The following is a 21,215-nucleotide window of genomic DNA, read 5'->3' on the forward strand; positions in this document are numbered from 1 at the left end:
AGTATGTGGGGTATTTGCGGAACACTCTATGATCTCCTGCACAGCAAATAGCTGGAGGATAGAGAAAGAGGCAAATGCATACGGGAGGATCCTTTAGAGCAGGGGTGTCCAACCTGCGGCCCTCCAGCTGCTGCAGGACTACATCTCCCATAATGCTCTTTCAGCTAAGGGGCTGGTATGGGAGATGTAGTCTTGCAACAGCTAGAGGGCTGCAGGTTGGACACCCCATTCATTTACAGTGGGTACATATGATGGCTGGAGTGCCTCTTTAACGTTTGTCAAAGATAAAACCTCTCATATGCATGCCCCCCCCCTGCAGAAATATTGGAAAACAGCAATATAACCATAAGCAGCTACTTCCCAGAATGCCTTTAGAATTTTCTGCCACAGTTGTATTTACCTGTCTAGCCTTTTCTCTTTCCTTACAAAAGGAAGATATACGAACAGAGCTTTAAATATGGGATATTTGTTATTAATTCAGTTAAGTGAAGCTTGACAGTTTCATTTCTGTTATTCACCATTTCAGCCTTTTAAAATCTTTCTTTTTATATTTTAAGGAGGAATGAAAATGCACTTGGGAAGAAAATAAGTGAAGAGACCGATGATGTCACTGCATCAAGTGATTTTTCCAAGAGATATACAGCAGCACTAGTTGAATATCATAAGGTAAGCAAATCAGAAAAAGTATCCACAGTTCCAAAATGAATTAATGTGTACCTGTCAGCTTCCTTCCCCCCTCCTGCTTTTCCTTCAAAGATTACTAGAACAGCTTTGACCAAATAGTAAGAGCAAAACAGAGAAAAGTGCATTTTGTGAAAAGTTGTAGACGAGTGCTCTTGTTTGGTTACCTATAATATTATTTTATACATCGACACTTGATATTTGAATATGTTAATGTAACATAGATTGGCCAGGTATTCTGGATTTTAAATACATTATTTGAGGAAGTGAGTAGTCTGTTTAGGGTTAGGACCAAGAATTAGGATAATAAAGAAATACTTTCCCAACCCTAACCAAGCATTCCAATTTAAAGTTAACACACAGTTAAATGTTGAATAGCTATGGACTACCTACTAGGGGCACAATATCCTATAGTGTGACTGTATAGCTATTAAGGTTACATATTGTTAATTAGGTTGGTAAGGAAAACAAAATAATTCTGTTCACTTAGAACCTCTCCAAGACATCCAAAATTGCACTGATCTAGGTGAAGGTGAACCTACAATCTTCTTTTGTACAAACAGAGGTAACATACTTCAAGAGAGGTGTAGTCATAATAATTGCAAAAGGGTTTTTCAATTAGCCTTTAAACTTAAACTTGGATTAGCTAACACAGCATGCCATTGGAACACAGGAGTGATGGTTACTGATAAAAGGCCTCTGTACGCCTATGAAGATATTCCATTAAATATCAACCGTTTCCAGCTACAATTGTCATTAACAACATTAACAGTGTCTACACTGTCATTCTGATCCATTTAATGTTATTTTAATGGACGGCATTTGCTTTTCTTTCAAAAAGGACATTTCTAAGTGACTCCAAACTTTTTGGTCCTGTTATTGACCCTTCTGTTGGGTATTATTTTTCCCAGAGAGGGTCCTACATGGGCCTTGAATATGTTTTACATTGTAGTGAGGTGATATATAGGTTTCCCTTTTTCTAGAGTTAACTAATTGAGTTTAGCTATATTTCTCATGAATCGTTCTCCAAAGAATATTCATTTTCTAAAAGTCTAAATAATGTTTTGTATGGGTGCAAGCTAATGCTACTCACTCCTTTATAAAACCCCTTTTAGTGACTGTTACTATTTGGTTACTGTTTCTTACTATTGTGTATGGTTATTGAGTTAGGGGTTAGCCAGAACCCCAATTTTTTACTAACCATTCTGATCTCATTTAGCTCATATTTAGAATGTATGTTTTTACGGCTCACATCACTTTACCTTTATCATTTTTTTAATCACATCTGCTTTATATGTGTTGTGTCTCCCAATGCAATTACATTATTCAGCAACAATCACAAGATCCTTAGCTCAGTGTGCAACCTCATATAATTTGGTACAATCTGCCCAAATAAAAAAAATACTTTTAGTACCCAGAAATATGTAACCAACATGCAAATAAAAAATAAATTATGTTGATTAATATAACTGAGCCGTTATTTGAATGCTTCAGTTTTTTATAAAGCTTTGTCACATAACTTCTGCATGATTTTGTCCATGTTTCTGACCATGTCTTTGTTACTTATCCTGCTACCATTTATTTTTCAGCAACTGATGGCTATACCTTTTCACTACTAATTTTGCACTTTGCTACAAAAAGACATATGTGCCCGGGGGCTACATATAGCGTATTTTTAATTAAAATATCTCTGTTTTGTGATGTTATTTTTTTAAGAATCCAGAGGAAGTGACAGGGGAGCAAGCAAAAAAACGAGATGGAACTGAAAAACACAAAGCAGGCTTGAAAGGACATCAGAAGAAACAGAAAGGACAACAAAGGTTTACTAAAAATGAAAAATGTCTAATAAATAATTCTATTCTTCTTTAAGAACTTTATATGTTGTTTTTTTTAATGGCGCGCATATCCAAACGAGCTCTAAACAATTATAATCTTACCATGTTTAAAATGAGATTAGGCAGTGAATCTCTGTGCTGTCACGCTCAGTGTATCTAAGGTGACTCTGGTGTAGGGTAACACCATGTCCCCACAAGAGAAAGCCTGTCTGCTCTTTGCCCTCCACCAGGTTCCTTCTTGGTTGAGCTGAGACAAGCCGAAGTCAAGAAGTTCAGGGTAATCGATATCAGAGCCGTGGTCACGTAGCTGGAGTTCTGGGTAGTCATATAACAGAGTAGAGATCAGGAAGCCAGAGAACAGAATAGTTGGGGTCAAGCCAGGTAAAACCGAGCATCAATGATAGAACACTAGTATAGGATACACTACGACAAGCATAGGTTTGACAATCAGAGGGCAAGGGTTTCTGAGGCTTATACAGGACTGAGGAGGAGAGAAGGTGCCAAATTTGGATTTGGTGCCAAAATTCTAAAAGGGGTGCCACTGTAGTGAGAAGATGGCAGCAGGAGTGGAGTGGGTCCCGTCGGTGGAAGCAGCTGGAGGACGATCCATTGAGCAGCGTGGGACACCAGATGATGTATGTCCCCAGCTGCGGGTTGCGACCGCGGACCTTATGGTACTAGCGGAAGGCCTGCCATGACAGCAAACCTGCGTGGATCACAGCAATCTTCTTGTCCCCAGTAATGGATTTAGGAAGATCTAACATTTTAAAAAATAGAATATAGGTGTATTTTACCAAAAAATCCAAAATTACAATAGATGAGACATAAATATGATGTGAATTACTGAGTTCTGTTACACATCTGATTATCACAGTTTTCGTATATTAGCTATATTAGAAACTTTGGGCCAGATTCTATAATTGTTCTGCAGTAGCTACATGCATACTAAAACTAATGTCTTTTTTAATGCAGTGACTTACTTCTTGCAACATACATATTCCCTATCAAATACATCTAGTCGTATGTAATTAACTTGTGATAGAAGGCTTTTGTAATTAGATATCATTTTTAATAGCATTTTACTATTGCTTCAGAGAGCACACATAGTTTAGGGTTAAAAAGCAAACTGACACCGACAAGAAATTTTGCTCACTGGAGCAACAAAGAGACATTGGATTATTAATGCATGTATATATTTATATCAGTGTATATGACTGTTTATTAAGAAGAAGATTTTCTCAAGAAAATCTTCAAAATCTTCTGTTTAATGTGTAATATAGTAAGGATATGCATGGCCAGCTTAAAGTTCAATCGGAAATATATAGCTGAAATGTATTTTTAATATACTGTATGTAACTATTACTCCTTAAAATCTGTCAGACACAGGTGTTCCTGTTCTAACAAAAACAGCTAAATCAGCTTCAGGCAATAGCTCAGCTTAATTAGCTAATAACGGTTTCCAATGAAGTGTTTTATAATTTGGGTTTTAATTTCATGGTGGGGCTATAACTAAAAAGGACACCTTTAGTTTATGCCATCTAAATATCTCTGTTTATGAACATTAATGGACATATGTTCTATTCATTTATTTTCCTTATTTAGAAGCCTAGTAGAAGAAGACCTTAAGAAAAGAGCCTTTGCAGCCTTGACTATGCTGCTTACTCCGGTTGTTGGTAGATACATAAAACGCAAGAGGCTTATGAAGACCAGCATGGAAGAAATGCCATGGAGATCTCAGATGAACCTTCTTCTGGCCTTTACCCATTTCAGCCTGTTTCAAAAAATACTCAGTCAACTTTTCCATGAAAAGCTCCCACAGACCCAAAGCATAAACAGGTAGAGACCAGCAACAGAAAAATGATATGTTCATCTAGGAGTCGTCTACTTTATACACTACAAAAGTGCTCTTACTGTGTCGTTCTTTCTTAATGAGGAAACATGTTCAATCTTACTTTGAGGTTTGCAAACTTTAATATCATATTGCCTTGTTAGTCCCTCTAATGCTCCAAGAACAAACTGGAGGTGGTGTGACCTTTCCTACATCTATTGGCTTCTGAGAGCTAATGTGAATGATTTGCAGCCTCTCTTTAATTTGAGAATAGCATAGTTCTGCTACTTTCTAACAAAACTTGTTCTTTATAAAATCTCCGGTCAATTTAGCCGTTCCCTTTTTCACTCATGTGTTTGCTATATGTCACCTTGTTGTTTACTTCTACTAATTAAACATTTCCCCCATGGTCTCACATTCATTCTAATTTTTCCCCCCTCTGTTTTTTCATTTTCTCCTTCTTTTCTTTTATTTTCATAAATGAAAATAGTTGTGATATATACTTAAAACATAAGGAGATTTACATGTTTGATGGCAAAGAAGTACATTTAATGTAAGACACTTGTGTGGAAGCAAAACCAGAGGATTGTTTTTATCTGTTGTGCTTTTAGTGGAGATTTGAAAAACACACTTTGTTGGTTTTGATACCAGATAATTTACCTCATGTTAGCTCCATTCCACTTAATTAATTAATTGCTTGCTCAGTTTGACTTTGCCCATGTAGACACATTGCAATGAGATATTAAGAAGTATGTATAATTCCCTAAGTAAAACAATGCAAGCGGTATCATCATGGCAAACAATGTAACATTCTCATGAACAGGTCCATGTTTGCTATATTGTTCTTTACAGGAAAGTAGACACAAGTAAGCCTGCTTTGGGCTCTGAGTTGCCTAGTCTTAGATCCCCTCCATGTAATGCATGTTGATGCGCACCAATGAATCTCTAGCTGGGTTGTTGGAAGAACAAGTGTTGTCTACTTCAACCCTTCGCAGATTGTCTGCCTCATATGACCTCTCTGATAAAGAGGTATATCTAGCGATTCAGAATAGATATATAGAATGTGTAATGTTAGACCGTTACATAAAATGCCATTGATTGAACGTCCTGGCTTAACCAGTTTCTATCATCTGACCATTTACATATTAGCGTACATGGTTAGAATACAAACTCCAGGGATACATTTACAGTCAGTAATTTGCATTAAACATTAAAAATGTATTATAATTATGAGGACTAGACTGTACCCCTTAGGCTCTATTTCATATTTAACTCACAAGAACAAAATGTGTTAAATCTTTAGAAAATAAACTATTGGTAACATTGGCTATCGATACCGGACAAACAATATTATCACAATGGGGACCAACATATAACTTATCCACGTACACTACATATTTTTTAGAAATGGATTGCATGGAAACATTGTTTTCCTAAACAAACAAAATGAAATATTGCATATTGATGACATATACATGGGAAAAGATGGCAAAAGGATTATTATATTAATTGGAAACAAACCTATTTTTCTGAATACTTGTTTGCTAACCTTGCAATTAAGTACATTGAATTTATCATATAATAACGTTTAATAACATATATGACTAGCTTCTTTTTACCTAGCTACTTTTATGACATTTGTTATATAATACCCATTAATGATATAAAATCCACATCACTAATTGTTTGTATCTTTAATAATGTTTACCAAACAAGATAAACCTACAAACTTAAGTCTAATAACTTTCCACTTAATAAGCTTTCACTTTAATTTATGCTCTGGGGTAGAGATCAAATTCTTTTAATTTTCATTTCTATGTAAATCTTTTAATCATAGCTATTGTAATTAAGAAGTCCGTGGCTCAGCGACACACAGAGTACTTTGTTGTGTTCCTTAAATTATCAATTATAGTTGAAAAATGATTCAAAATATCAAGTCGTTTCTTAACTTAATATTGTGGTATATTTTAAATTTATCTGACTTTAAAAATTTTACTATATGTGGAACTAGCCTGCATTATAGTTTTTTGTCATTAATATGCTACTTTAAATGTCTTGATGGTAAAATATAGCTGTATAAGAGCCTAACAACAGAGGAAAGGCTGACCCATAGTATACCTACGCTGGGGTGATATGCAGAAATAAAGCTGTTGTTCCACTTGGACAGAACATTTTTTTCTGTAATTGTATTCTGTTATCTGAATGTTTACTCACATAAAAACAACGCAGATGTCTATGAATGAAACAACGTTTTGTACGATATTTCTGGGAAATCTATGTGCATTCAGCAATACTAGGAATGAGGTCTCTAATGTTCCATTTAGCTACGAATGTGCTAAAAGTAGAGCAGCGCCTTAAAAATATAAAGACCGTAAGCCATTGTAATACATGTCGAGCTTCTTTAAGCTTTGCTCTATTTCAGACGTCTTTCTTGTATGAGCTAGGCAACTACTGAACTCATAATCAGTGTAAATATTTTTTACCAAGATCTTTGAATAACAAATTTTTAAGTAATGTTAACTACAAAATTTCGACAACAAAAAGTAGGCATTGTTGTTTTAATGCTATGACCACCATAAAACACGGTGTACCGTTTGGTATGTATCAACCCCTTCTGGGACTGAAAGGGTCAATCTGTCAAGAAGCCTTAAGCCGAGCCCCAAGAAGGTTGATTTGCACACAAGCCTAACAACTATCAGGACATTTATTGGAAAATTGTGCGTTTCTTGTTTTTATCATCTCTCCCGGGGACCTCTGTATGAATCTTCACAACCCTCTTTTAAACCAATTACTTTGGTGGGATTGAAATTTTCAGCACACTTTTTCTAGCTGCTATTTCATTTGATACAAGGCTGGGAGTTACAAGCTCAAGGTATTGATCCACTTTTTATGAGAAATCAAAAAAGCCTGTGAAAGTTTCACCTGACAAAACTTTCTCCCCAAGCCATTAGGAATTAGTAATGTAAGTCAGAAAGCCAGACCTGGGGAAAAAAATGACTGTTAATTGCGTAGTTGTCCCTAAGAACATCATGTAACTTTAGAACTCATATTGATTTTTCTATATTTTTGTTTCACAAAATATTACCAGTTTAGTTATTGCAATTATGAAAAGGATACATACTGTGTTGTTTGTGCTGCCGGAATTCTTTAAAAGTGTTAATAGCGTTATTAGAAACCTAATGTTTGATGTGCATGGTGTTGAGGCTTTTAAAAGCATGGGCTCATTTTGTGTTTCCACTTGCATTTAGAAGTAAAGGACTTTGCTCTTTTAGGGTGTACACAGAATGCGTCAGGATCCAGGCCTGCCGTCGTCGTCTGTTTTGTTTGCATGATATGGATAAGGATGGAACTGATGTGAGCTTTTGAAAAAGTGCTATGATTAGAAATGTGTATGACAGACAGTAGCGGCCAAAACTACTGTTAGAGCCAACAATAAGACCCTGGTTCCTTGCATGCCATGTCCCATACGGAAAATACATTTTAAAAGTTATTTATTAGAGTGATTCTGATGGACGGCGTGAAGAGTGTTTGGAGGATTCCTCTGGGTCCTATGGTGAAAAAATTAGCTTTTCAGACATAACTCCCTTATTCTGTAAATATGTTGAGGAATAAAATATATCTATAAGAGTCACCCACAAAGTATATGTAAAACTCTACCCTTTGGATATGTCTCTAACCTTCTGAAACATAGGTGGGCTGTCTGAAACTAGGAGTACTCTATACTAGGGCTGCAACAACTAATCGATAAAATCGATAATGAAAATCTTTGCCAACTAATTTCATTATCGATTAGTTGAATCGATTTTTATCGATTATAAAATGAGGGGTTTTTTTCAGAGCAAACGCTCTTAAAAATACCCCTCATTATATAATCCGTTTTAGTGACTCACAGCAGCAGCTCCTACTTACCAGTCCCGCCCTGTAATCACTGTGGCAACTGGCCCCGCCCCTTCCTTCTCCAGAACCACATGGCTGTGACACTCATCTAACTGTAAGTATAAAATTAATATTTGGGCTGCTGAAAGTTAGGGGAGGTGGGGGTTAATATAGGGGCAGCTATGGTTAATGGGGTCTTTAGGTTAATTTAGGGGCAGCTGTGGTTAATGGAGTGTTTAGGGTTAATTTAGGGGCAGCAGTGGTTAATGGGATGTTTAGGGTTAATTTGGGGCATTTGTGGTTAATGGTGTGTTTAGGGTTAATTTAGGGGCAGTTGTGGTTGATGGGGTCTTTAGGGTTAATTTAGGGGATGCTGTGGTTAATGGGGTGTTTAGGGTTAATTTAGGGGTAGTTATGGTTAATGGGGTGTTTAGGGTTAATTTAATTAATTTAATAAAGTTACTTAAGGTGCAGTTAGAGGTAAAGGGGGGGCAAACTAAGGGGAATCTAAATCCTGGGGGCAGTGAAGATTAACCCAGTACTTATTTATAAAAGTATGGTGTCAGTGTGCTGTGAACGGGTCTGTGACTCTATGAGGGGACTATAGGATATCAGGGGGTATAAGGCATATCTGGGGAGGACGGAGTGACATATCTGGGGGTATAAGGCATATAGGTTATATAAGGCATATGTGGGAAGGGCAGTGTGGCATGTCTGGGGAGGACGGAGTGGTGTATCAGGGTGTATAACGCATATCTGGGGGTAGAATGGAGTGGCATATGTGGGGAGGGCAGCGTGGCATGTCTGGGGAGGATGGAGTGGTATATCAGGGGCCACGGTGGCATATCTGGGGGTAGAGTGGAGTGGCATGTCTGGGAGGCAGCGTGGAGTGGCATGTCTGGGAGGCAGCGTGGCAAGCTCAAATGTGCATAAATGGGGGGGGCTGGTTGGGAAATAATGACAAGAAATGCATTTTATCAAAGTTTTTTTTTTTCTGCTGTTTGTATTTAACATCATTTGTTTATTACATTATTTTAAATAAATGAAAAATTTACATTCATTTTTTTAATCCGATTAATCGATTAATTGAAAAAATAATCGGCCAACTAATCGATTATGAAAATAATCGTTAGTTGCAGCCCTACTCTATACACATCCTCACCGACTTCCCCACTTTTAACAGTACCTTTTTTTCTCAGTTAAAGCTTTTATTATCTATATATTATATTCCCAAACTTGTAAACATGTATATATTTGTGTATATATATATATATATATATATATATATATATATATATATATATTACTATTCCCTTTTGAGCAGAGCTGGTACTTTTGAGGTCATTGTTGCCTTTGTGTGTGTAAAACACCAGTGATTCAACACATTACAGCGATTTGCAAGCAGTGTAGTTGAACGATGGTTTCTGTTGGTTTACAAGCTATTTGAGTTTAACGTGTCGTTTCACCTTCTTGATGATGATGATGATGATATCATCAAGATAAATGATTTGACCGGTGTAAAGGTTTTGAGATGTGCCATTCCTTGGTTAGAAAAAGGTTACACAGATGGTGCTTACTTGCAAATTGCTTGTTCGGAGACACACGCATTGGTTTATAGCAGAGCCATGAGAGAGCTGATATTTTGGAGTAAAGTACATTGCTAAACACAATTGTTATGCATTAAATATTTCCGAACAGAACTGTATTGGCAGATCCCATTACTAAAGTGATATTTGTTTCTGTTGTGTGGGCTGGTAATGAAACAACTGGTATTTATCATCCTTTGATGCAAATTAAAGAGAATAAGCAAATGTGGTATCCTTAACAACATCTGAATATGAAGAAGAAATGTGGAGAGAAAAAGCAAATCGATTATTTTAGACAATCTCATATACCATATTTTTTTTTCATTAAATATGCATTTATATATATTTTTTACGGTACCTTCTTATTCATCCACCTGGTGGTTAGAATATTGACATGTTGCTACTTAAAAAAACTATATGATTGACAGCTAGTTGTGCATTGCTTGGGATATACCTTTCTCTGCTTGATTTTCCATACATGTTCCTTGTCTTCTGTTCTTGTATAGCTACAACATTTTGGATCCTGAAATATTCTCCCTGCATCATGCTGGCACTGTCGTCATGGCAACAGAAACAAATGCAGGGGATGAACAGATGTTGAGTCCAGGTCACCTTCATCCCTCGCTTAAACTAGATCTTCCATCAGGAGACAAAGTAACAGGTAAACATTTTAAAAATGAAAAACATAATATTCAATATTTTGCTGTGTTTTTTGGCTTTAATTACAATTGTAGTTGCAATCACACAAAAAAACTTCTATATAATTGTAGACTGCTTGTATAATCATTTCAGGGATACTTCTACACAGTTGTAACATATCACGCCATGTATTGGAGTTGAAAGCATTATTACATTGCATTACTACATTGCTATATGTTACTAAAACCTCTGTCCTTGGTCTTGTCTTAGATTCGGGATAGGTTTTTGCATGATTAAATTCCATTAGGCTAGGTTTCCACTTGGTTTTTTTTATGCTAAAAACGCCCATAAAAACGCCAATAGCGCCACCTGGCGTTTTTTTAGTGGAAAAACGCAGCAGCCAGATGTTAGATATTCTTCAATAGGAAATCGCAGAATGCCATATCCACTTGGCGTTTTTCTGTTTGGCGTTTTTTCAGTCCTCTTTGGCGTTTTTCTGCTTTTTTGGGCTCTGTGGCAGTTTTTCAAAATCGCAGCATGTTGACACTCTGGCGTTTTTTCAAGGAAATCTTGGCGTTTTTCTCCAATAGAAGTCTATGGGAGAGAAAAAACGCCATGAAAAAGCCATGTGGGTTTATTGCCTTGGCGTTTATGGCGTTTTTTCCACAGTTACAATGCAGAGGATGGACCCAGTATCTGTGTGTCCTACGAGAAATAGGCTGAAAACAAACAGTTTCACACAAAACAAAGTCCTGGACTGGTTCATATTGAATTTCACACCATTTGGAACAAACATGCCATTACAAACAAACATACCCGACGCATCAACTGGATTCTGCGTGCCAAAAGCAACAGCAAACAATTTGCTCCATCATTTGGGGCCAATCTTCCCAGAGGAGCAGACATTCGGAATAAAGCATGCCTTACAAACCACAGAAAAGTGACAAAAGGGTCTACCAAGTAAATGACATCAGGAGAGGGCAGATACTTGCCATTTATCCTAATCCCTTTTAGCTGGGTGAAACTGCTAACTTGTAAAGGCTGGAAAAACTGCCTAAGGTCAAAAAAAGCAATTTCCACAGAAAGGCTAAAACGCCAGAAAAAAACGCCAAAACGCAGAAAAATGCAGTGGCAGTTTTCTTGGCGTTTTTCATCAAGAAAAAAAACGCAGGACAAAAACCCAAGTGGAAACCTAGCCTTAGTGTGATTCTCCATCACTTCTCTATCGCAGGCTGTTCTTCTTATGTGCCACCCTCTAAATAAAGTAAAACTTCCTTACATAATATCTAAGCCTCTGATTCATATTTTCAGTGGTTGAGGAAAACATTGATGCTGGCATCTGCACTATAGATACTAGATATCTGCTACTTATTACATCAGAAGATAATGTTACCATCGAACTTGTTTCTGTTGCTGATAGCAATGTCTACTTGTTCACAATATATAATAACCAGAGCAGCATTTTATATTCTTGGATTCCATTTTCAGTTTTATTATGTACTGGTATCTAGTTACAATCAGTCAATGGTTTTCTTCATCTAGAATCAAACAACGTTTCCGAGCCGAGTACAAAAGGAAGTGAAGTGGATACACCTCGAACCCAGATGACGAATGAAACCGAGACTTCACGATCTACAAAAGAGCAAGGAAAGCACAATATGTCCTTTTTTATCCTCTTGGACCACCTAGGAAAGACATTCCTTCACCTAAAAAGAGCAGTGGTAAGATATACATCCATTTCAATGATACCTTATTCTGATCATTGTAGCCTGGAAGCTTGTGGTTGGTACCCACATAACATACTGTACTTGCATGGCTCCAGAATAGTGGTAGAAAAGATCAAGATGTATGATTCCTTTATGTAAGCTGGTGTGGAAAATACATTTTTTAAAACGTGTTTAAATATTACTTAAGAAACATAAAACAATGTTCACTCCATATCTGGCAATAAAATATAGTATGTGTTTACCATAATGCCATTGATGCAGATGTGAAGCCCTGCACATTGGGCGCTTGAGAGAGTTAAATACCAAAGGTGTTCCACAAGCATTCAATACAGGCTGCATGTCATTTTAATTGACATCACAGCTCATATGAATATAAATCTTTAACTAGCTCTAGTAAAGGCTAAATATGACTTCCTTTAGGCTGCAAAACTTTAGTTTTAGTAACTTCTAGTCTTTTATAATTGAATATTTACATGCATTTATTGGTGATATTCCCATATACCCTTAAATAGTGGATTTATTTTGGATGTTAAACTTTGTTATTGAAATGCCCAGGTTCTTGCGCATCGAGGTGGTCACTGGACATTACTTCAGAATACCTGCCGCAGTCTTTGGAATCTCACCCTTGAATTACAGCTGATGATAAAGCAAGCTGAAGTCTCTAAGAAATCGTTTCCAATCACTAAGGACCTTCTCAATTCAGAAGCTTGGGAGCCCTTCTACTTGGCATCAGATATGCTTCTAAGCATGCTGGTGGCACTGCAAAAGAGTGGTTCAATAAAGGTATGGGTCTTATTGTATAAATGTATTAGTCAGCTTGTTACTCTGACCACGAGCACTTTATTGAGACAGAATTTTTGAATTCAGGTGTCTCAATTAGATCACGCAGTATTTACAAACATTTGTGAATAAATGGATCGCTTTGATGAGCTCAGTGAATTCAAGCGTTGTTCTGTGATAGGATGCCACCTTTGCAATAAGTTGGTACATGAAATTTCATCCCTGCTAGATATTCCACGGGCAACTGGAAGCATATAGGAACACCAGCAACCACACAGCTGAAGACCACGTAAAGTCACAGAACTGGGTCATCAAGTCCTGAGGGGCATGGTGTGTAAACGTTGCCAAAGCTCTGCGGATTCCATAGCTGAAGAGTTCCAAACATATTAGTCCCTGTTGGTGTAATGGTCAGCTGTGACAACACTTTTGTCCATATAGTGTATGTAATCTAACATGGTGTTGCCTCATGTTTGCTATACATAAAAAATCCTTTACTTTATTTCAGAATATATTCGTAGTTAATAAAGTAATGGAAAAATGAATGGGATACGTGAGATGTGTGAGGCATCCCACGAGTGTACACACTACAGCAACTAGTTACAAAGCTTTTAACCAGGCTTTCATACATCTGTGTGTTATTGAGAACATCGCAAAGAAGCAGTGGCGTGTTTTAGCAGCTGATTCATGCTGCAAATGAGCCATCAATAGCCTGAAAAGCTCAAGTACATTTTATGCTTTTTACATTCCTTGCTATATTTATTTGCAAGCACTCCTTTTTTGCTTTTGTTTAACGCTTTCCTTTCAAGTAACCTTTAGTAAATGTTGCTTTATTTTTCCACCTGTTTATGACCTGCTTATTTTATCTTAATTATATGACTTTAACCCATACAATGCCATTATATCACACACAAAAGATATACAGTATATCAATTAGGTAACCCTACACATAACTTCCACAAAGGCTTCAACAGGGTGTATCATCCAGCCAACATAAAACCAAGAAGGAAGGCACACTATCCAACTTAAACGAATGTACCGTATATATTTAAATCAACACATCCGTGATACAGGAAACCTTAACATTTCAGTCCCACATTGGGGACTTTTGTCAAGGTAAAGCTCTCCATGTGGAACTGAAATACAGTATATATAGATATATATAGTACTGTGCAAATGTTTTAGGCAGGTATGGAAAAATGCTTTTAAAAATAGATATGTTAAGTTTATTTTTATCATTCAACAAAATGCAAAGTGAGTGAACAGTAACAAGACACAAAGTACAGCATCAGATGTCTCTCCCAGGCAGAAATTTCAAGGCAGACCGTCAAAACTGAATAAATATAAAGAAACTACCCTCTTACTGGCCCAAAATCAAGGGAGTGGGAAGAGAGTATGAGTTACAGTGTAATGAGAGTTACAGTTAGTTAGTATATAGTGATTGGAGTTATGGTGTACAACCATCAGTGCCTGGCTCAGAGTGGTCACATTGAACTTTTGGGTGGTTTGTTATTATAGAAAACAGTATTATCTGGTATTTATTAAATACATTTTTAATTTGAAAATGGAAGAGAGGTGCCACATATAAAATCAGCCCTTGGATCTTCAGGTACGCCCCTGTGCTTTTTCCCCCTGTGCAAAACAGTTTTTTTTTCCTTTAAATGCAGTTCCCCCCAGGCCTGGGAGCCATTGAACATTATTATACTGCTCCCGATGCTGACTTTCATTGAATGGTCCCACTACAGCCAATTATTGCTGAAGCTCCAATGAGCAAGTTGCACAATTTAGCCCAGTATAAGTGGAGTGGCTGTAATTTGAGCATCTGTGCGCAAGCAACACAGGCTGAGCAGTGTAGTAATACTACCGACTGAACATAACAAGTGTGCACTGCAAAGGTGGGCAGCGGTCACATGAGTTTCCTCCTACAGTTTCCTCCTGCTTGTGATGACGCACTATAGCACTGCTAGGATTGTCTCATCTGGGTGAAGGAAACTTCACTTTTCTTCAAGGTAGTTACATAAAATATTGCTAGTTCTTCAATCCAGACAACCACTTGAGGGCCCATCACTACCCTTAGCGGCCATCACCCTCTTGAGGACCCATCCCTTCACCCCAGACTGCCTAAAATCAAGGAGTGAGTCTGCAGGGGGGTTGATGGTAGCTCAGGGGGTGTGATGGGCCCTCAAATCGCTGTCAACCCAGAAACCCCCTTGAGGGCCCATCACTCTCCTAACCTGCCTTCTGGTTTGAGAGTCCTTTGATTATGTCTAGAATTACATCCTATTGAGGGCATATCCCACCCCTGAGATGGGTCATCAACCCCCTACAGCCCCATGACTTCACACCAGACACTCTGGGGTGAAGAAATGGATACACAAGGGTGTGATGGCAACTCAGGGGAGTGATGTGCCCTCAAAAGGCTGTAATCCCAGAAAATCCATTGAGTGCCTTTCACCCCCTGAGGCTCTCCTGGAGGTGTGTGGGATGAAGTTATAATCCCACTGAAATACCACCACCCCTTGCGGATCGTCTGGGGTGAAGGGAAGGGATAGGGGGTGGTATTTTAAGGTGCCTGGACGGCCCTCAAAGGGTGAAGAGATGCGTATGGGCCTTACTGGTGTCAACATCAGCACCCTAAGACCAGTCACCCTTTGAGGACCACCCATGAACCCAGAGACATTCCCCTGTTGAGGACAATTTAGCTCATTTACCCTATAAACTCGGATATTTGCTCCTTCTGTAAATTGTAGACCAAAAACTTTAGCCAAACCAATGTACTGTTCTACTGTAAGTTTTAGGGTAAACAGTCACGTTTATAATAGTTGGTGAGTCCATATAAGACATTTTTATTTGAAAAACGTCAAAAAAATTAAAATGCTTTCAGCGAGCCTTTGTACTTCCTAGTTTTAGTTCCTAGTTTTTGTTTACAGTGATCGTAAATATAGTTACTAATATATTTTTCAGATTGGGTTTCTGTATTTATATATTTATTATTACTTGTGCAATATTGTATTTTTCACTGGCTGTCATAATATTATGTGATGTGTGAAAACCATACATGTATCTTTTTTTTTTTTATTACTACAAATACCGAAAAATTAGATATGTGGGTGTGTAACCACTGGGGAGGGGCTTAATCAGGAAGAGTTGTAGCCATCATAAGGCTTGGCTAAAGGAGGGGTATTGCCACCGGGGGCCCATGACTTTTTGTTGCCTGGGACCCTGGATGGTCTTAGTCCAGCCCTGACTAGGGCTAATGCTACCACCTGAATAAAGCCACCCCTTTCTGGGAAGTTCCCAGGTATGCCTGCTCTGCTAGGCTTTATATATGAAGGAGACTCTATCTGAATGTTTTGTTTAGGCCAGTAATAGAGTAGAAGTAACTGCTACATTCCATCTCATGAATGTAGCATGGTATTGTAATAATGTTGTGGTTTTCCAGTCACTTTGCGTTTCACATTCACAGGTCATTGATAATGACGAATCGTTCGGTGTCACAGGCTGCATGGGTGGAATTGCAGATGAGGAAGGTGGATCAAACCTGACATTTGAGTACCCTTTTGATGATGTCAATGTAGTAGATTTGAGATGGATATGTCAAGTGGTCCTCAAAACAATAGAAATCTTATATCAGATGGAAAGATGGGAAGCCTTGGTCCATATTGCCATCCAGTTCAATGTTTTGACTCAGTAAGTTATTTTTTATTAATGATATGGAAGGTTTCTTAGGTAAATGGGAGTATATTTTCACATCTCACCAAAACTGAGTGTCAAACTATGACTGCACTGTGGAATTTTGGAATGCAGGAGGCTAATTAATGCTCATTGATATCCCTTATTAATGGTACAGTATTTAAACATTGGCATTAGAGCTACCCAGTTGGAAATATTGTTGAAAATAACATCCCAGGAACACAGATATACACAATAGATGCTACTATATTGTATAACATGTCTTTTTTAGTGAGCGATATACAGAGCAAGTAACCCCACTGCTGGTTCATGCGCAGAGGATCTTAATTTCCAGGATATGTGACACAAATGAAGCAACTGAGGCCACAGATGACCATGAAGGAAAGGTCAGTCTTCTGGCTTCAATAATACAAATTCTATATTTAATAATGTTCAAGAACACTGCATCTCTTCCTGGTTGTTTGTCAAAGAAATTATAAGCCTTTTCTCTATCATTATAAACTACGCTGGAAAACAAGTACAGGTTGTACAAGGATATATAATACGCGTGTGGTGTACTTTAATCATCTTCGGAGCAACAAAAAAAAAAAACTGCTACATTTTATATCCAAAATATTATTTTTTTTATTAAATAATGTATATTTCTGGTTTGATCAATATTCAAAAGCTGTGCAAATTTTGCCACAAAAGAGGAAGAGGATAAAAGAGTCAAGTAAGTACAATAAATGTAGATAGTAGTTAAATGAATATATGTGGCGTGCACCTGGTTTGAAGCTCCTGATTGTAATCCTAATTCTCCCAAAATGAGGGATAGCTGTGGTACCTAGAGGACAGTTTGAATGTAGATGTTGGCTAAAGCCAGCTAATAAACCAAGAAAACAAGAGAAAAAAATGTGATATTTTGCCATAAGACCGTCTAGGTCCTTGTAGCATGACGCTATAGCTCTGTAATTGTCTAGCTGTTAAATCTTAATGCCAGTTTGAGTCGTACATGCAAGCCATGCAAGTCAGCAGAGTGAAAATGGCTTTTCAGACAGAGACAACCAGTTACTAACAGTCAGGATCTTTAACATTTACCATTTTGGAAGAAGAGCATGGAGGCAGAATTTTGAAAGACAAAAAATATCCCATATAAAACCAGCAAACTCCAGTTGGGAAATCATTGTTAATATTTCTTGCATAATCCCTCATCATAGATCAACTTTAAAAAAGAGTTGGAAAGCAATGCTTTACCCAGAATCAGAAAACTATAACTCCTGTGGCCTTTTTACATACCTTTATTTTACCATCTGTGCCACACACATGCATATTGGAACTGGTGTTGGGCCATCTGTAAATCAAATGGGCTAACGTTATCGTATCAGTTTAAATATTTAGCAATGCAAGCTCAAGCATGTACCTCTTATGTTTGCACATGATCTGTTTGAACTCTATGGCTGCTCACTCCTCTGGCACTCGGAATTGATATCTAAAACATCTAAAAATGTTGTAAAGGTGATGATCAGTATAAAGTGGTGTGATATTGTATCAACTACATTGGATATGACTAATAAGACCCAAATAACCTCAAATCACTTTAATTTCTGATGAGCTGTGTAACAAAACAGGATCACGCCTACAAAGAGAATGACTTTCTGCTCCTGCTTGTGTTATACAATGTAGCAGTTACATGCAGGTATAGGATTTTAATAACAGCATTATTATACATGAACCAATGGTGTTTTTATTATATCCAATTATTTATTTATTTTATTATCTAACAACTGTACAGTGGCCAGGGTAATTATTTCACTTTTCTTGAAAAGCCGTCCATTCTGGTTAATAATTGTCTTTCCTAGTTACAAAGGGAGCTCAGTACTCAAATAAATGAAGGCAGGAGTATGGCGTTGGCTCATTTTATGAAAAAAAATAATTTCAAGTCTTTTGTAAATTAGTGTGCAGTATGTAACTACCTTGATAGTGATTTATGTAATTACTTATTCATAGACTGGATTAGTTTGCCGGTTAATTCCTATAACATCCAAATCAGTGAGCATCTTTATTTCAAGTGACTAAAAGACAGCACTAGGCACCAGAACAAAACCTTTTAAAGAACAAAAAAAATATATAAAAAATGAAGATAATATTATTATTTTGTTTCCGTAACCCCCACAATGCAATAATTGCTTCTGATCAGCGCTTGCTGAATCTTATGCTACAGCCAGCGTTGGAAAATACAAGATAAATATCAACCCCTGTCTCCTCCTGCTGCAGATTATCGGTAAATCCATATGTTATTATACCAGTATTGCAGACAGATCAGCACAAGAATTAGTTTCTAAAATGAGTTTTTAATAATACGGACATGCTAATTTTGTATACTGTTATCTGCAGATATGTTGCAGGAACTACACTGGAGAATATTCGGGAGCCAGTGTTGGTAAAAAAGGACAGACGGGTAATCCAGGTCAGTGATGTGTCTGTAGTATTTACTTGCAGCACATGTTAGCCCACACATACACACAGGATAGTTTCTTTAGTGGGCAAAAAGGGAAGCTCGCCCATCTTGAGTGGGTCACATCTCAAGCTAAAAGGAAGGAATGATAACATCATTCAGAGCTTGCCATCCCCAAAATTTGCAGTATATATATATATATATATTCAGTATGTTATTTATGTATATCTGTTCATTTACTAGACCAGCTTGTTCCCGAGCAAGTGCAACTGTTATTGAGTACTTAGCTTTATGATTGGCAGTTCAGTTAGCTTTGCATTGAACCCATTCGGGTCTCAGTTGGCTACAGCCCTAGGATTGTTTGTTGAATATGTTGAAATTCATGTTGAGATACATCATATATGTCATCATATGGGCTTTAGTGACAAAACTTTCCAGGTGAGGATTCTAACATAGCAATTTCTTGTGATTTCAGGTGGCAGAGAATTAAAAGCACATGTATGTGTGCCCATTGATGTGATGGATACACTTGCTTGTTTCCGGGAGAGCCTGCAGAAGTCTAAATACCCTAGCAGAGCACTTAGGCACAGCAGGAAACTACTCACGCTATTCCTGGCTCATGGACAAGGTACAATGTGTCACAGGTTTTGATAAATACGACACATTTTAACATCCAATGCACCTTTATCTATGTTAGCATTTTTTTACTTAGATAAGATGCTTTTGCTAAAGTAGATACTCCTACAGAAATACCCACTGACCTCACAAGGTCTATTATGTATGCAACAAGCAAATAACCCCTTTTATTTATTTTATATATACTTATATTTTATAACATTATTATAAATTCTATACAATAGATGTATAATTGTCGATTGTCATTGCTTGGTCTGTAATACCACATTCAAAAACAGTAATTATGCAATTTACATTTGTTACTATAGCAAGGGAAACACAAAGAAAGTACTGAAATAGTATAAAACCAGCCAATGGTGAAATGATTTTCCTGCCAAATTAACAATCAAATGCAACATCTGATTTGTCACAAAATACTAAACAAAGGTTTATAGCCCGATTCTACAAATACAGAGATCAGTGGAATGCTGCAGTGATTTTAGTTTGTATTCATATTATTCTGATTTTCTATAGAATATATATATTTAAATACTACACTAATAAACGCAGTTGTTGGTAGCAGGATTTCTGTTAGCTCCATAATAGTTATTTGACAGTTAACATAAACACACAGACATTTAAGGAAGTGTAGAATTGCACCGAGGGGTGTAATCAAATCATATTTTCCAGAGTGTTATTTTACTACATTCTCAGTTCTAAATGGCTTCCATCCACTGGGAGCTTTGTATGTTTATTCTGCTTCCATGTGTCCCACATGATATAATTAAGACCGAAACTCTGTGGCAGCAATTGCCTTTTTCCCAGATTTATACAAAGTGTGCTTCATATTGATTGTGTCTGCTGTAGTTTGTATTTTAGAGCCGTCTGAGTGTCCCTATTAAAAAAAAAAATGAATGCTTATTGAGTGTGATATAGGGATGAAAAACACACAATAAGGAAAAATGCAGGTTTATTGTTAACTGTAAAATATGGCTCATTCTGAGCAAGTATGGCGCATCAGGATATCTAATTTGTTTCATTCAGGATTAAATCCACAAGAGGGACTGACGAATCGATACTCACAGTACGGAAGAGTTGGCTTCTCTAGAGGTGTTGCCCAGCGCCATCGTTCTGCTCCTCCCAACCTGTCAGAGGAAGAATTTCATTCCATTTACTCAATTGAAAGCAAAGCAATCTCACCTTCACACCTTTCAACTGTTATCTCTTCATATGACAAAACTATCGGTAAAACCTCTCATTCTTTAAGCAGCTGTGTCTGTAGATCAATCACACTGTAGGCTAAGAGATTAATGTGTTTAGGACCCTATTAGTATTGCAAAAGTAAACGATTCTCAAATTTATCAAGTTAATTTAATCTTTGCGCTAAAATAAGGTCTTGGCGAACATGTCTGGAGAACTGACGGGAAGATTGTCGTGCATGAAGCCTTAGTGTTATTTCCATGAAATCCATCATCTTCTGTGTGCTAAACATATCGACATCGCAACTAGAGCAACAACCCTGTT

General features: G+C 37.3%; 1 protein-coding gene across 1 annotated transcript in view; it reads left to right on the forward strand.

Moving 5' to 3' along the window:
- The window catches only part of LOC149299755 (cilia- and flagella-associated protein 54-like), a 128,537-nt gene that overhangs the window by 64,113 nt on the left and 43,209 nt on the right, over positions 1–21,215 (forward strand). The window contains exons 31-41 of the mRNA XM_089486038.1: positions 558–666; positions 2,398–2,501; positions 4,119–4,352; positions 10,313–10,467; positions 11,988–12,166; positions 12,728–12,955; positions 16,416–16,639; positions 16,914–17,028; positions 19,016–19,088; positions 19,552–19,704; positions 20,736–20,936. Coding sequence (XP_089342164.1) covers positions 558–666; positions 2,398–2,501; positions 4,119–4,352; positions 10,313–10,467; positions 11,988–12,166; positions 12,728–12,955; positions 16,416–16,639; positions 16,914–17,028; positions 19,016–19,088; positions 19,552–19,704; positions 20,736–20,936 — 1,775 coding nt within the window. The remainder of the gene's footprint in view (positions 1–557; positions 667–2,397; positions 2,502–4,118; positions 4,353–10,312; positions 10,468–11,987; positions 12,167–12,727; positions 12,956–16,415; positions 16,640–16,913; positions 17,029–19,015; positions 19,089–19,551; positions 19,705–20,735; positions 20,937–21,215) is intronic.

This window comes from Sceloporus occidentalis, unplaced genomic scaffold (assembly GCF_023333645.1).
Source record: "Sceloporus occidentalis isolate IW3139 unplaced genomic scaffold, rSceOcc1.0.p SCAF_28, whole genome shotgun sequence".
Classification (NCBI taxonomy): Eukaryota; Metazoa; Chordata; class Lepidosauria; order Squamata; family Phrynosomatidae; genus Sceloporus; species Sceloporus occidentalis.